General features: G+C 40.1%; 1 protein-coding gene across 1 annotated transcript; it reads right to left on the bottom strand.

Annotated features, from left to right (window-relative positions):
• Positions 1 to 2,113: 2,113 nt before the first annotated feature.
• Positions 2,114 to 10,466, bottom strand: C3H6orf62 (chromosome 3 C6orf62 homolog). Its single transcript, XM_058175258.1, has 5 exons — positions 8,273 to 10,466; positions 7,550 to 7,726; positions 5,251 to 5,376; positions 3,932 to 4,066; positions 2,114 to 3,382 (listed from the first exon to the last, which is right to left on the bottom strand). The coding sequence occupies exons 1-5, from the start codon at positions 8,399 to 8,401 to the stop codon at positions 3,257 to 3,259; spliced, it is 693 nt and encodes a 230-aa protein (XP_058031241.1). The 5' UTR covers positions 8,402 to 10,466; the 3' UTR covers positions 2,114 to 3,256.
• Positions 10,467 to 17,747: the final 7,281 nt, after the last annotated feature.

Raw genomic sequence — 17,747 nt, 5'->3', positions numbered from 1 at the left:
ATTTTCCATCTTCAGATCTAGATAGAGTAGCACTGCCTAAAACAGAACCACTGTGCAATTTTGGGGTTTAATTTATGGGCTCCTATTCAAAGAGCCAGTAACAACTATGGAAGGAAGTGATTTTACACACCTTTGTTACATGTGCCAGTTACACCTTTTCCTGAATTAGGTTGATAAAATGGGAACCCAGATTGTTGGGTGCAATATGCAGATTCTATAAACCGCTTAGAGGACTATAGAGCACTGTGAAGCGGTATATAAGTCTAAGTGCTATTGCAAAGTGCTATTATGTTTTTCTAGGTTTAATAAGCTGTCATGTTATATGTTTTTGGCCACCTAGTCACACCAGTCAGATAAGTAGCTGTACAAATAGTAGAGTGATGTCCATAATAGAACCTACACATTATGGTTGTCAGTAGTAATGGTCGTAAAATGTGTCACTTGTATAACTGACCCAATTTTATGACCTATTTTTCCAGTGGTCATTAAGCAAATGCTTTGATAGTAAACTTCAGTCGTTAAATGAATGTCATGGTTATTAAGCAAATCCATCGTTCTCTACAATTGGCTTTGCAAAATCATCATAAAACATGTTAATGTGACTACAGGGAATTGCAAATGGCCACAAATGCAGCCATGTTGCCAATTGCCCAAAGTACAGTCACGTGGCTGCAGGTGAGGCAACTGTCATAACTTCAGAGCCAAGTTGTAAGTCCCTTTTTTGGGGTCTGCCGTAATTTAAAATGATTGGTAAGCAACCAGTCATAAAGCAAGGACCACTTATACAGATCAAGTAAATAATTACATTGAATTTTTCATGTATGTTAGGGTTTTAAAGATTAAAGATCTTTAAAGTGTGTATATTTATACAAGACATGTCACATGTTTACACAAAGTATAGGTACTCTTAAGGTCTATGTATTTAGGAATAAGATCAAACCAACGGCCTTTTATACAAGTATTGCATGGCCTTGACTGGTTCAAGCTAGTTTGTAACAGTAAAAGTAATGTGAGAACATTATATAACTAACACAGGTATATTATCTAATTTTTAATTCACGTTTCTGTATCCTTAAAAAACCCCTTAAATTCCACATAAATTTCTCTTCCTTCATAATGAAAAACAAAGCAAATTAATGAATGCAGAGTGCCATAATACCAACTAGAATTCTTAGATTACAGAGATGGTTTTGAGACCATTTTAGCTTCTAGATATGGTTACAACAAAGAATCTTTATTGCTACAGAGCATGAAAAACCCAAACAGAGGAAGTCACGAACTGTAATTTTATAGCAATTGGTCTTGGCCAGACTCTGATAGGACTGAATTTTAAGAATAAATTTAATAGCTGCTAGGAGTAGGAACTGTAGAAAATTTCAATTTAATGAGCTATTGGGACAGGTTCTTAATTTTCCTGTATGCTTTACATGTATTTCAATGGGTTAAAGGATAATAGGTTTTTTTTTTCAAGTGTTCATTTACAGCTACTTCCATTCCTTTTAAACATTCAATGTCACGTATTAATTCTGTTATATGTGTGGTCTCTGTAAATCAATAGTTAATTCTATTTCATCTGTCTGATTTTGAAGATACAAATTTCTTTCCATCAAGTTAGCAGGGAGAATGTCATTTCTGCTAACCCCTTTCAGTAAAGTCCTGTAAAAAACATTACATGTATTTTATAATGAAGTAAATTAAAAAAATGTTTTCCCTTTGCATAATCTTTAATAAATAAATTGTTATTTTAATTAGCAAGTAACTCTGAGTTGAATAGAAAAAAAGCTTATTAAAAATAGAATTTGTTCCTAAGAAATGCCAGTTTTCTGATTTAGCATCCTCTTCACACACATTTACACATATGCATATATAGCATATTCTCCAAATGTATATTATTAATTATCACTAGGTGCTTAGGTTGAACTAATTACGAAGTGACTGTCCTGATCAACCAGTGAGATTCACTGAATCTGTATCTGTCCAATACCAATTCAACATTTTAGAATTACTTTACATTATCAGTTGATACTGTCATGGATTGCGTTGCTGTATCAATTTAGTGCCTATGTACTGTACAAATAGCATGGACTTCATAACATAAAAGAGCAGATAAATGTTCAACTAATTTGTTTATTTTCATTTGTTCCAATTCCAAACAAAAGCTAAATACAAATTTTAAACAGATAAGCACTAGATTTACCCAAAGGGAGTTGGCTTATACAGATTTACTTCAGTAAAATTATTCAACCCAGAAGCAAAGCGTTCTTTGCCAAAACTATACAGTAGTCTTTCTTATGTTCATTGCACAATCTTAAACAAAATATGTTCTGTCAAAACCAACTTTGACACTCCAAACAATATTTTACAATTAAATCCACAAATGCTTTTGATCTTATTCCTCCCCCCCACCCCAAAGAACCTCAGAGGGTTTTCCATGTCAGAAATGTTTTGGAAACCAGTATTTCCTACTCAGTTCACCAGCCATTATACAAGTCAACTCTCGGGAAAAAAAGCAATCCTCTGCCAACATTGTTTCTGCAGCTGCTATTTTAAATTTAGCTGCTTTAGGCTACTTCAGACCCCAGGTCTGTAAAATGTATTCAACTTAACAGAACACTCTACATTTAGTTATACAGCAAACTGGGGAAAGAGATCCAAAAAATGAGAATGCTAGTAAACTCAAACATGGCCAAGCAAAATAAGAGAGGCAATTAATGCCTACAATGAATGAGATGCTTTTCTTCCTTAAAAGATTTCTTTCCCATAGTAAGCCATCTACTGTAGCAAGCCAGAGAACTCATCATCAGAATGAATCTGACACAGCTTTGATACAATCATGTTAAAAGCAACGCTTAGAAGGCTTTTACACCCTTACATTCACTTTTCACCCTATGAATACTGAAACAGGGGACATGACCAGCACAAATGGACACACCACCATAAATGATCACTTTGTGCTCTCAGATAACATTTCTTTCAGTGTGTAACAGTCCCTTCATTTCACATTTTGGTAAAGATGCTCATGCAATGCAGAAATATGCAGAGCATTCTCTTTCATAAAGTCCATGCGGAAAACATCTTAAAAAAAAGTTCTGAGATATAAATGATAACAGAAAATAATCCAGGATGATCAAGGTTCACGATGGATAGTGTTCTGAGCATGTGTCCATTTTCTTCTATTCCGAAAGAATAAATGGCGAGGAAAGTGGAAACTACACTCCTGCAATCTGTGATTTTCCCCATTTTGCTGGCCAGAACCCTATTCTGGCATGTATGGGCGGAGGTGATCCTCTACAGTACCAACCGCCCAGTGGGTGAGTTGCTCCTGTGGCAGATACAGGCAGATGCTGCATAACTTGAAGATTGTAGCTTTGTTTTTTGGAGTCTGTAAAAAATAGATAATTTCAGAACCAAGGATAGGGGCTTTTTGTGCATGGAAAAAAAGCTTTACATTTCTCCCAGTTTGACTTTTCAGAAATAATTTAGGAACTTGAAAGGAAGCATAGGGAAATAAAAACTAAAAATCTGTCACTTTATAATATTTTTTACTAGATATGCAACTATCAGATTTCTATATTTTACTTTTTCTCACAGAGAAAAATGTTTTTCCCAAGGCTAGATTAAGTTACACTTTAAAAGGAGTTCAGCAGAGACTCAGTACTACGGTAAACAACGAATACTACTGATGCACAGGTTTATATTTGCTTGTGTGCATCAAATCTCTATTTTTCAATTCTACAATTTAAAAGGATGCTGCCTATTGTTCGTTACACTACCAAAACACAAAAAAATGACCAATCTGTTATACCTCACAATATAATGCTTAATGCCTGTGTATACACCGTATTATCTATCTATCTTCAATGTTCTGTCATGACAAATAATAATGCTAAATAATAAATGAAGCAACTATTATATACTGGAAGAAGTTTACCTGCAAGTGCTGTCTGTCAATGAAAAGAAACACTGACTGGTTAGGGTTGTTGATAACAATTCCAGTCTTGTCCTTTCGGCTCAGTACATGCAGAAACTGTTTTTCATAGTCACCATGATGAAATTCAAACCTGGCCTATTCAAAATATTCAACAACAAAAAATATTTTAATTTAAAATTTAAAAAGTGTAGTTATTTTTTGAACTATTACATGCTCTCCGATGCTCAGTAACTCTGGGTGGCCTACAATTGTCAAAAAAAGCCACTTAAAAACAAATAAACTCAGTGCAAGACAAAAGAATTACAAAGAAACTAAACCCAGAGGGGAACAAAAAAGAAGAAAGGAACATGGGTTGCCTTCTAAGATCCACCAACTGAATTATGAGCAAATGAGCACCCTCGAGTCTGAAGAAAAGTATTCAATTCTTTTGCCTCCCCTATTCCAATATGGTTTGGACAAAACTGAGCAGCACTTTTTCATGCAGCTGTTGACAAAAATAGGATTGCCAACATGATTGCCAACGTCTGATGACAGATATGGCACAAGAAGAATTCCAATATACAAGCTATTATTCTATATAAGTTTAACAAATTTAGCAATTGGGAAAACTGTTTTTTTTCTATTGTTAAATCATTATATTAGAACTTTTAGGTATGAAATTACAGCTGCCAGTTCTTTAGCTCGTACTGGCCTTCAAATGCATCAGGTTTTTCCCAAGTACCTAGGATGTCATAATGTATTGGCATAGCATATGTGCAGATCCAAGCACTGTAGCCTTTTGTAATCCACAGATAGAAAATATGCATATTGACAAAATTTCCAAGTGCTGTTCAAATTTTTTTTTTGTATGGCACCCAGTATGCCAATAACTACTGGGGCCCTCACAACCAATTTCTGCATTATTTGTTATATAATAAAATTAGCTTATTGAACTAGGAGATTGGTTCAAAAAATAAAGCAATATTTTAAAAATGACAGAATGCCTTACGAATTAAACCTACAATATATCACAAATACCAAGGTCATCCAGATCCATTTGCATGCATCCTCACAATTACACATCTTGTACTGCAATCAACACTAAGTCAAGGTAGACAACTCCTGGTTTCTATCCACTTTGCATTACAAACCTCATAATAGCCAATTATTGTCCAGGCTGATTTGAGTACATGGAAGTAGTATTCAAAGTAATATTAAGGTACCAGATTGCTAATTGCAGCTTCAAAAATCCAAAAGTCCTATCTGATCAGCATTAAAAGGCAGTGGTTTTCATCTGAAATAACATCTGCTTACTTGAGTTTTATCTGCATATGCCATACCTGAACAGGCCTAAAGGGCTCATCATCTGATCCCTTCCATCTAGAAAACAGAAGACAGACTATCTTCTCAATATCATTCCGAGGCCAAAGTATGAAGTCCATCTCCTGTGTACAGCCAATCACATCCTGAAGAGATAAAAATCATTTAATAGTATCCAATATCATAGCATGTAAATATATATTAATCAGTAACTTCATTAAAATTGTACATGTAATAATTTATACACAGTTAAGATTTTTTAATTCTTAGTAGTACATTTTTTTCCAAATTTAAGCTGACTCAAACCTTTCAAATTTAAAATATAGCCCACATATACAGGTAGTCCTTGACTTACAACAGTTCATTTAATGATCATTCAAAGTTACAAAAGCACTGATAAAAGTGACTTATGTCAATTTTTCAGTTATGACCTTTGTAGCAACCCCATGATCATGTGATCAAAATTCAGAAGCCTGGCAACTGACTATGATCGTTGCTGTGTCCCAAGGACATGTGATCACCTTTTGCAACCTTTTGACAAGCAAAGTCAATGGGGAAGCCACATTCACTTAATAACCGGGTTACTAACTTACCAATTGCAGTGACTCACTTAACAACTATGGCAAGAAAAGTTGTAAAATGAGGTAAAACTCACTTAAATGTCTCACTTAACAGAAATTTTGGGCTCAATTGTGGTTGTAAGTCGAGGACTACCTGTACCCCATCCAATTGTTAAATCGAAGCATGGAAATTTTAAAAGAATTTCTGCACAAAATTACCCAAATTAAAGCATCAGACTTAGTCATCACATATAATTCAGTTCTGAACCACAGAATTCTCTTGTACAAACAATTTTAGTATTAATATTTGCTGCTTTAATAAAACCCAGTATACATAATTCACAGAATTTAAGTCATGGCTTTTTTCTGTCAGGACTAATCTGTTTGGCTTAGACCTTGAATAAGCAGTAACCTCCTACTTTGGAGACCATCTTGTGAGTAATGTTTTTACAGGTATCTCCTGCTAATGAAGATAATTTCTATAGATTCTCCTCCTCTGTGAAGTTGTTTAAAGAAATTTTTGACTGAAAAATTATCCAAAGGAGTTCAGAAAAGCTGAAGAAAAAGGACATAGTATAGGTAGCCCTCAACTTATCACTAATTGTCTAGTGACCGTTTGAAGTTCCAAAGGGTCTACTTGGAAGCATCTATGACCTGGATTCAAAGTTCCAAAGGTTCCCCCATCTCGTCATGTGACCATGCTTTAGGCACTTGGTAACAGTTGCATATGTTTGCAGTATCCTGTAGTCATGTGACCACAGTTTTGCTGAACACCAGCATTTACTTCCAGTTTCAACAAAACTGTGCCCATAGCAAACCATAGGTTTGCTTTATGAGTGTGGCATTTGCTTTACGGCCATGATGTTCACTTAACTGCTGCAAAAAGTGTCATAAAATTGGACTGGTCACATGACCAATCCATTTTATGACCATCACAAGTTACAACCATGATAGGCATGCTCCATAATGGTTATAGCTCAAGGACACCCTATGAGAATAATCTCCCTCACATTAGGAGAATCCAGGGGCAACAAATGATGATGCCAAAATGGAAATACATGCACAGTGCACAGTGACATTATCACCCAACTGCAATTACATACTTTTGACCTGATGCTGACACAAATAGGCAAATCACAATTTTTACATGATACTGCTGTCACATCATGGCAGAGTCCTGCATTTGATCACAATCTATTCACACATAAGAACTCAGAATATTGTACAAGATAATTTTGGAGAAATTAAAGAGAAAGCAGCTTATTAAGATATACTCTTGAATTATTAATATTTAATATGTAATATTAATATTTAATATTTAATAATATATTTTAATGAACTGATTTTACATTATTAAAATTATATCTGATAAGAAAACCAAGTACGGTAGGTGAGCTAAGGCTTGGAAACTTAACACTAGGGACAAACCATAGATATATTCTACTATAAAATATTATTCATGAGCATAATCTCAAAAAGCTGCATGTCTTTTTATATACCCAAAGATTTTAAAAGAAATACAGTAAGTTCTATTAGATAACATAATAAATTCCATATCAGTAAAGACATACTGAATATTAATATTAAAGGTGTATTAGAAAAGGAAACTCCTTGTAGAAGTATTTCTCTTAGTAAAAGCAGTACCATCTGCTTTTATAATTGTACTTGACCGTAAATCTTTGACCCAAAGGCACAGCTGCAGCAAAGACTATAAGAAAAACATTTGACTGTCGAAAATAGAAGAAAAAAATAATTTTACCCTGCGCATAGACTGATAGCGGGGTGCATGTAACTGTACAATATCCTTTTGAAGAAGCTCAATGGAACTTTCCAAGGAATAACTGGAATCTCGGACACCTTTCAGGATATTTTCTTCATAATTATTGGTCATAACTGGTATCACTTCAGACACTTCAAAGAGTGCTGACTTTTTTCTCTAAAGAAAATTAAGAAACATTTGTTACTAAGAAATAAATGTTGAAGTTCAAATATAAAATTTAGGAAAGTTAACTATCAGGAAGTTCAAACCTTAGTTTTAAAAGGGTGTATGCGAAGCCAAAATTCATCCCTTAATTCAATGAAAGATACTACTATTAAAATCAGGATCTTTAAATGCGAGGACTTTGGCTGAAAGACAAAATTTGCTGGGGGGCGGTTTAAATTGTTTTGGGTACCTATATTCCTCATATACCATACATACAAACCACACACAACATAAAGTATTAAGTATTATCCTTCCACACGTGAACATCTGTAATTTTTACTAACAAACACAATGGAACTTTACAATAGCACCACTAAGTTATGGTACTTGGTGGTTATGTGCATTAAGAAATTTATTGAATAAACAAATAATCAGTTTATTTTTATGCCAAGAAAAGCTTATGCCTTTAATATATTTTCCATCTTTTGATTCTAAAAGACTTTCAAGATCATTAAATATGCATCTTATATGCTGAAATATCAAACAGAAATAAGTTACCTTGTCTTTGAATACAAAGGCAATATACATCTTGAAATCAAACTGGTCAGCTAGAGATTCTTTTTTCTTTTTAAGCTGAGCACGAAGTCTGTTCAGAGCTTGTTTCTTCCGGGAGTTTGGGTCCCCCATTTTATAATACAGATGGTACAAAAGCCTTTGGAAACTGTCACTAAACTGTGGGCCCTTTTTTCATAAGACTCAAGTGCAACAGAAACAAGTCATTTTATTCCTGCTTATACCACTGAATCAATAAAACAGAGGCAAACCCCAAAAGTGCACCTCAGGCAATTGTTTTACAAGACTGTCTTACTAGAGGGGTCATAAAACAAAGTAAGTAGTTGTCCAACCATTACTGGACAAAGGGTTTGCACATATTACCAAAAAAGATTTTTTTTGGAAGAAAATACACTGATATACACAGTTTAAACCACAGGAATAAAGGGGCAAGAATAGGAGAAAAATCTTATCACAATTTATATGCATAAAAAAAGGAATAAAGGGGATGGACCCAATCCATTTGGGTGTTGTTTCTTTGCCCCAAGGCCCCCCCCCAAAAAAACCCAAACAAAAACCTGAAATTAAAGACAGTACTCTATCACACCCAGGTTCATGACTCTGCTGATTATTATTAATACCAAGATTGCTGCTATTGCTATACTGCCTGCTTAATTTTCAATGATGATTAGACTTGGGAGAAAGCAAAGGAAAGAGTGCAGAAGAAGAGCGGATGTTCTGGGAGGCAAGACGTTTCCCTACTAACAAAATCATCAACCGCAGACAACACAGTGCTGGTTTGCAGAAGAGCAAGAAGTTTGGAAAACAGCAGAGTCATTTCTAACTTCATCACGCTCACAATCGGGCACACGGTCGCCCCGAGGCCGCGTCTTTTAGAGAAAACGGGGATCATGGTGGCCATCAAAGCTTAAAGGGAAGCCAAAAAGGGAGTACGTAGCCGGCCTAAAGATCTCCAGGCTATCTAGCAGTCCCCTAAGCAGGGGAAGAGACCTACATACTCCAATTGCTGTCTATTATCCCCATCAACTATCCTCCTTTCTCCGCCACCGCCGCAACGGCCGCTGTTTAGTTAGGGCTGGGCATGGCTGGTGCGACGTCGCCTCCTCGGCGTTGCTTTCTCTCTTCCTTTTAACCGACCTGAAGAGGAAGAGAAGGGCCTGTGCTCAGCGCAGGGGGAGGGCAGGGGACTCAGCCCACCGTCCCGGGACTCATTCAGTTGGCTCCAATTTTCCTCCTTTTTGAGAAGGGAAACGTACGGAGGAGGGAGGCCAGAAGTTCTCAAAAGGGGAAGGGAAGAAAAAAAAAAGTAGTAGAGAAGCAAAAATAGCCGTTGGGGCTTTTGCGGCGAGGAGGGCTAAATCGAATCAAATCATTAAAAAAAGGGGGAGGGAGGATAGGGGGAGATTACCCCGCCCGTCCCTTTCGTAGTTGTTCTGACAGGAGTTCGCCTTTTTTAAAAAAAAAATTAGAAAAAATAAACTAAAAAAACCAAGCACCCTCCCCCACCTCTTTCAACTTTCCCTCATATATTTAAAAGAAAAAAGTTAATTTCTCTCTCCTTTTTTTTTTTTGTTCACCTCGGCGGGAGGCGCAGGCGGCGAGAGAGCGCGGAGCGGAGAGGGCGGCCTGGCCCGGGGCTCGCTATCCGCAGCCGGCAGGCGCGGGCGGAGCAGTGGAGGCTGTGGTGGCGGCGTCGGCGCTGCTAGCAGCACGGGTAGGAGCCATGTCAAGATAAAGCCACCAAGAAGCCGCCGAGCTCCCCCATCCCCTCTGCGCTGTTCACGACGACCGGGCCGCCCGCACTGCCGCTGCTCAGCCCCAGCAGCCTGGTCCCCATAGCCTAAGCTCGGCGCCCCGGAGCCGCCGGGGGAGGGCAAATGGTGGCGGCGGCGAAGGAAGGAGGAGGAGGAGGAGGAGAGGGAGGAGGAGGTAGAGAAGGCGAAGGCAGGCTGGGCCGGGCAGACCCTACGCTACGAGGCTCCAATAGCGGAACGGGCAGGAGGCAAGAGAGCGAGCGAAGCCCCCCCTCCTGTCCCCTCTCAGGCGAAGGAATAGCGCGCGCAGGAGGTCCCCTCGGTCCGGAGGAAGCGGGAGGCGACGAGGAAGCGTCAGTCGGAGCGAAAAACCCCTCTCAAAATGGCAGCCGCCACCTTTCCTTCTCGCCTGAGTCACACGGATAGGCTCCGCCTTCCAGGCCGCGGCGCAGGCGCTCTCCGGCGGATTGTACCACTTGGCAAGCGCGCGGGGAGGAGAGAAGGGAAGGAAAGGAAAGGGAGAGCGTTTGGAAAGGCCGATGGGGTCGCGATGGGCAAGGGGGATAGTACAAACCGGAGGATTGACGGCGCGCCAGTAGGCTGCGCACTCTACGCAATTGCGGGCGTTTCAGGCTGCAGTTTGAACCCCACCGATAAGTACGCCCCGATGAACACGGCGAGGTTTCTGGCACTGTAAACCAAGATATGCGCACAGGCGTTGCCTGCTCGGCGTTACTTAGAGACCGAGTTCGCATCACAGGCTAATTGTGGTTCGAGCGTACAAAGCCCGTCGCGTGAGTTAGTTCAGCGTTCGTATAAATCCAGAGATCTGGATTCAAATAAACGATGGTGAAATTTACTCAGCTGATCCCCCGGGTTATAAGAATATTTGAGTCGCAATTTTACCAACGTGGAGGGTTTATCTTTTTAAGTACAGAGTCGGGAATATTGCCTTAGCTGGACGTTTCTCTCGTTGACGGTTTACAGTTGCAATTTTTCGTTCGCCGTTTACTGTAAATTAGTTTGTTGCTGCAAAATTTTGGGTGTCTGTATAGGTTTGTTTGTTTTTTACATGTAGTGAAGTCCTGTCAAACTTTCCCCTCATATCTATTACCTGTAAGGGCTAATGCTTTGCATCATGAACTACACGAGGATATTAACCTCCTGAATTGTTTACATCTATATCACATTTAACTAGTGGTGGGATTCAAGTAATTTAACAACCGGTTCTCTGCTCTAATGATTTATTCCAACAACCAGTTTGCCAAACTGCTCAGAAAGTTAACAACCGGTTCTCCGAAGTGGTGCGAACTGGCTGAATCCCACCACTGCATTTAACTGTGTTAAAGGTAGACCAACATCCTGTCCCAGCGAAGGAATTCAGGCATTTTAAAATGAACAGGGAGCTCACGTTATCCATGTTAGTTATATGGATGTCTTGTTTAACCTGGATTTCTGTAGCATCTGGATTCAAAGGGTCACCATTAGATGAGTTTTCTCTCCTGGCCTAATGCACATAAAATAGGGAGGGGGGATCTATTTCCAGTGTAACTCTGTTCCAATTTCTAGCAACATATGGATTTGCTATTTTCTTCTATTGTGTTTTTCAGCTTCATAGTCCTGAAGTCCCCTGATGGTCTCCAATCAATATAATATCCAGATATGGTCATGCCTAACTTCCCAGGTCATGTCCAAAGAGGACTGTCCAAATTACTTGGTATGTTCTCCTGGATGTGAAAAAAGGAACTAGCAGATGAGAGAAATGAAGTTAGTTTCTTCCTTAACCTTCTGGCCTAATGCAGAAGTTTATTTCAAAAAGAGCCACCCTTAACTACTGCAGCTGTAATTTTAGTTTATTTGGTGCCAGAGAGTTTATGTTCTGGCACAAAGGCAGTGCCAGATAGGATAAAACATTCTGTGTAAACACAAAGCCTAACTGGACCTGCCAAAACAGCCACCCAGTGGAAGTTTGAATTAATGACCGGGAAAAAAAATGTGCAACTGAGAAAAATCAGCAGAAAAGTCTTTACTGAAAAGTCAGTTTTCCTGTCTATGGAGATTCTCAATCATCCAGGTCACAATTGTCCCAAAGGTCCTTTTTCCAAAAGGCAGCTGGACTTTCTTGGTTTTTTTCTTTGAAAACGATTCGCTTCTCATCCAAGAAACTTCTTTGGTTTTAAATTGACGGGTGAGGAATAGAAGCATTTGAGTGCTTAAGGGCCCAGAGGATTGCAAAGAATATAAATCCTTCCTTTCCCCACTTGTTATTTAATTCCGGACTTTAATCTTTAATCTGGAATGCGTGATGTATATCGCACTGCTTCTCCCCTGCTCCCACCAGTATTGGGATCACTACCAAACACCTCTCACATCCTAGTAAAATAGCAATAACACTTACATACCGCTTCATAGTGCTTTACAGCCCTCTCTAAGCAGCTTACAGAGTCAGCATATTGCCCCCAACAATCATCCTCATTTTACCGACCTCAGAAGGATGGAAGGCTGAGTCAACCTCGGAAGAAAAAGCAAGTATTTTGAAGATCTCCCATATCAAATTGCAGGGGAGGCCCTGCTTGGAGTTGCTATGCTAAAAGATGGTAGAATAGTTTATGATTGAATATTTTGTGTAAGCCATGGTTAATAAAATGGTTAACACTGTAAGAACAGAGCTTTAATATTAAGGTTAGGCTGCCATCTAGTGGAAGCTGCCACTGAGTTCCATTCAAATTCAGTGATAATGGAAATATTTTCCATTTACTATATAGCATTTAGTTTGATTGGCACACATATCTTTATAAACATTCAGGTTGTATAACAATTAAAATACTAACAATTATTTGAACTCTAATTTTAAATGGGTATTTTTTAAACCAACCTTGGCCAAATTATGTGTGCTGCTCTAGAATTCTTTCATTCCTTTCTAGGTAACATTGGATTTCTACAACAAATTATTCATGCTTTTTTAAACAAGAGGGGCTGCCACGAAGAAGAGGAGATCAACTTATTTTCCAAACCACCAGAAGGCAAGACAAGAAACAATGAACGGAAACTAATCAAGGAGAGAAGCAACCTATAATTAAGGAGGAACTTCTGAACAGTGAGAACAATTAACCAGTGGAACAGCTTGCCTTCAGAAGTTGTAGGGCAGGGGTGTCCAAAGTTTTTTTTGGTGAGGGCCAAATACAGAAAAATAAGCAAAGGCCCGGGCCACACCATTGAACGGGGGGCGGGGGGGGATTTTTTTCGTACCAGTTATGTGGGCGTGGCTTATTTTGGGGTGTGGCTTGGTGGTCATGTGACTGGTGGGCGTGGCTAACTGCTCATGTGACTGAGTGGATGTGGCTATGGGCATAGAAACTACTCAGAGGGCTAAAAAAAGTAATTTTTGACCAGTCCTCACACTTATGACCATCCTCACATTTATGCCCATTGCAGCATTTTTAACAACCATATCACTCATTTCACAACTGCTTCTCTTCACCACGGTTACAAGATAGGGTGCAAAATGTAAAGATAGTTGTAGGTGTGAGGACCAGTCAAAAGTGTGAGGACAGGTCAAAAATAACTTTTTCAGCCCTCTGAGTAGTCCTTATGCACAAAATGCTGCAACAGGCATAAATGATGACCGGTCATAAGTGTGAGGACTGGGCAAAAGTGTGAGAACCTGTCAGAAATCACTTTTTCAGCCGCCTGGGTAGTCCCTATGCACAGTTTAGGCTTAAGTATACTATATGTGTGTGAGTTATATATATGTGCATGTGTATCTCTATGTTTGTTTACGTGTGTGTTTGTGTTATGTTGATTTTAATGTAATATTTTTAAATATAATTATTCAGAAAGGCATGCGGCTGGACAACAAACAGTATATAAGCCTAGTAAATTCATGTGTGGCCCGGGCCACACACAAGAGGTGACATATTGACACATGATTACTGTGTGTATTTCTAACTCGCCTATAATGTGAAGAACATTGCTCTCAGTGGGAGCAGTGATGCTGTCCTTTGGATTGAAGGATGGCTGGGATGTCAGGAGAAAGTTTGGTGGTTGAGACACGAAGGACTTCACAGAGATGGCTATCAGTCATTCTGGATCTCAGTCTGCTTTTGTTCTGATTTAACAGAGAAAATGTTTGTTCACATATGTATGTTGAGCCGAACAGGCTCATCATTCTTTTTGTGTGGCGTCTCATCAGAGGAAACTTGGCATGATCCAAACTCTGATAGAAGTCAGGAGGAGAGAAGCTGATGTTGACTCTTCAGAGAATCATCACATTGCATTTCAATCAGTTCTAACTGCAGACTCTCCTCCACTTCTTCTGCATCCACCAGGAAGGGGGTCGAGAACAGCTTGATTTGTTTTTCAATGACAGAAAAATCTTGAAAACGCTGGTTGAATTCTGTCACGAGAGATGTAATTACAGAAACATATTTCTCCTTTTTAGCAGAAAGGTCTGCCTTTGGAAAAGCAGACTTGATTTCAGACAGCGCAGGGAAGTGTGCAGCATTAAAGCTTCATAGTTGTGTCTCAAACAGGCGGAGCTTTACACAGAAGGCTTTCATGTGCGCATACAGGTGTGACACCAGCTGTTCTTTGCCTTGTAGGTTCTTGTTCAGTGTATTCAGATGATGAGTAAGATCAACTAAAATGCCAGGTCTGCCAGCCACAGAGGGTCACTCAGTTCATGAAGAGGTCGGTCCTTCTCTTTCAAAAAATTGTCGATTTCTGATCTCAGCGAATAAAACCGCTGCAGCACAGAGCCGCGGCTGAGCCAGCGCACATCAGAGTGGTAGAATACATCCCCGTATTCAGCATCCACGTCAGATAAGAAAGCTTGAAATTCCCTGTGGTACAGTCCTCTAGCTCGAATTATGTTGACAGTTTTTACAACAGTGTTCATCACATCGCCCAGCTGCACAGTCTTGGCACACAGTGCTTCTTGGTGGATTATACAGTGCATCCTAACAGCCTCACCTCCGCTCTCTTTTACCTTGACGCACACCATGGATGCCATTCCTTTGCCGGAGGAATGCCATTCCGTCATGGCCGGAGCTCCATCCGTTGTTACTCCACAGAGCTTGTCCCATTTAAGCCCCATCTTTTCAACTGCCTCTGACACAGCGTCAAAAATATTTCCACCCGTCGTTGTGCCTTTTAGGCTCATCATATCAAGCAGCTCCTCCGTACAGCAAAAATTATCATCGACTCCCTGCAAAAAAATTAAAAGCTGTGCGGTGTCTGTGGCGTCTGTGCTCTCATCGCATGCTATCGAGTAAAAATCAAAAGCACAAGCTTTCTCTCTCAGCTGAAGTTTCAGGTTAGCTGACAAGTCCTCGATTCTCCGCACCACTGTATTTCTGGATAAGGTCACGTTGTTGAAATCCTGCACTTTTTCCGGGCACATTACTTCTGTGACTTTGATGAGGCACTGCTTTATGAAATCACCGTCTGAGAACGGTTTGCCATGCTGGGCAATAAGTTTTGCGACTTCATAGCTTGCTGCTGTAGCGTTTTCCTGTATTTTGTTAGCACGAAATAAAAACTGTTGTTGAGCTTGCAGGCTAGCTGCCATTTGCTTGAATTTCTGTGCTCGTTTGGCACCTGTGTACGATGCGTAGCTCTGATGCTTGGTCTCATAGTGCCGACGGACATTATACTCTTTCATCACGGCAACATCTTCATTGCAAATCAAACAGACACACTTTCCGTTGATTTCTTTAAAGAAATATTCATTTTCCCACCGTGTTTGAAATCTTCTACACTCACTTGCTATCTTGCGTTTCTTGATTGCTGCCATTTCTGGTGACTCGTGGTAAATATTTAGGACTATATCAGAGGCCTGAAAACCTGGGACATTACAATACAGATGGATACAGTCAGTCTACTAAAAGCAACAATATGTGGATATCATCTTCATTTAAGGGGAAAATGTTTCATATTCATTCATCTTGGCCAGGGTGTCAAACTTGGTCCCTTTAAGACTTGTGGACTTCAACTCCCAGAGTCCCTCAGCCAGCAAAGCTGGCTGAGGAACTCGGGAATTGAAGTCCACAAGTCTTAAAGAGACCAAGTTTGGACACCCCTGATCTTGGCTTTTGTTTTGTTTTTGGTATGAACTTGAAACTCCCTTCATTATTCCCTGCCCAAGGGGTGGAGGCGCGAGGAGCCTCGCCAGGTGGCCCGAGGAAGGCGAGGGTAGAACTGCTGGGATCGGGCATGGCCAGCAGCCTCTTTCCCGCTCGCCGCTGCCTCCTCCGCCCCCTCCCTTCGTTATTCCCTGCCCAAGGGGTGGAGGCGCGAGGAGCCTCGCCAGGCGGCCAGAGGAAGGCGAGGGTAGAACTGCTGGGGTCGGGCACGGCCAGCAGCCTCTTTCCCGCTCGCCGTCTCCTCACCTGTTTCTCGATGGCTGTCACTGCTGCTACGCGTGTCCGACATGGGGAGGCGTGAGGAGCCTCGCCAGGCGGCCCGAGGAAGACGAGGGTAGAACTGTTGGGGTCAGGCATGGCCAGCAGCCTCTTTCCCGCTCGCCGCCTCCTCCGCCCCCTCCCTTCATCATTCCCCGCCCATGGGGAGGAGCCGCGAGCCTCGCAGCGAACCACCGGGCAAGCGCCGGGAGGCGGCCGAAAAGGGCCATATTCAATTATACTTTCAGAATTTGCTGCGGGCCAATAAAAACTGACCCACAGGCCACAGTTGGCCCGCGGGCCGTAGTTTGGACACTCCTGTTGTAGGGGCTTCTTCACAGGAGGCTTTTAAGAAAAAACTGGACAGCCACTTGTCTGAAATGGTATTGGGTTTCCTACTTGAGCAAGGGTTGGGCTGGAAGACTTCCAAGGTCCTTTCCAGATCGATTCTGATTTCAGATTAGGATGCACAAATTTTTCTTTTTCTGCTCAGCAGTAGCCAGAGAGGAGTTCAAATTCAGAAGATTCCCCACTTATAGACAATTCTGTCAACCCTCTAAATTTATCTACCAATACATGTCTAAGGAAGCTCCTCCCTCAAGGAGGCTTTTTGAAGGAAAGATGGGCAGCTAAGAAGAAGGAGAGGGGATGGAAATCTGTTATTAAACCACCTTCCTTCTTAGAAATTTCAGGTTCAGTCCATTAAATGGATACAGTCAAAAGTGCCTTTACTTGAAAACAAGTTTCCAAGGAACAGGGAATTACTTCGAAGATAATACTTTAAGTGTGTTATCAAGAATTCAAAGTAAACATGCAATTATTTTGCTTGTATTGGCTTGCTTCCAACAGCTCTTGGGTAAGTGGTTGCAATTTTTTCTTTTTCTTTTACTAGTAACTTTAATAAAGATAATTATAGCAATAAAACTAATGTACATTGAACAAGATTGAAGAATAAAAGTGCAGAAAAGAAAAAAAGAGAAAAGAAAGAATTTTAAAATAAATATGTAAAGAGGTGACTTCCCATCTTCATCACAAGTATAAAAAATGTAGTAACTTATCACCTCCTTACTCCTAACAATCAACTAATGTCATAGAACTTGATTTCTTTTCATTTTTTCATTGTTCCTTCTCACAACATTCTTCAAGCTATAATAAGCTTTTTTGGTAAATCCAGTATAGGAAAATTGTCCAGATTATTATTTTAGCTCATTGTTTGTATAGCTCTTTTAATTATCAAATTTGATTTCTTTTGCATGTCCAGTGTAACATTTTTTTCCATGTCATTCTTGTAGCCTTCTTTTAGTC

This window comes from Ahaetulla prasina, chromosome 3 (assembly GCF_028640845.1).
Source record: "Ahaetulla prasina isolate Xishuangbanna chromosome 3, ASM2864084v1, whole genome shotgun sequence".
Lineage (NCBI taxonomy): Eukaryota > Metazoa > Chordata > Lepidosauria > Squamata > Colubridae > Ahaetulla > Ahaetulla prasina.
The sequence above is the reverse complement of the archived record's forward strand: the minus strand, read 5'-3'. Positions and strand labels throughout refer to the sequence as shown.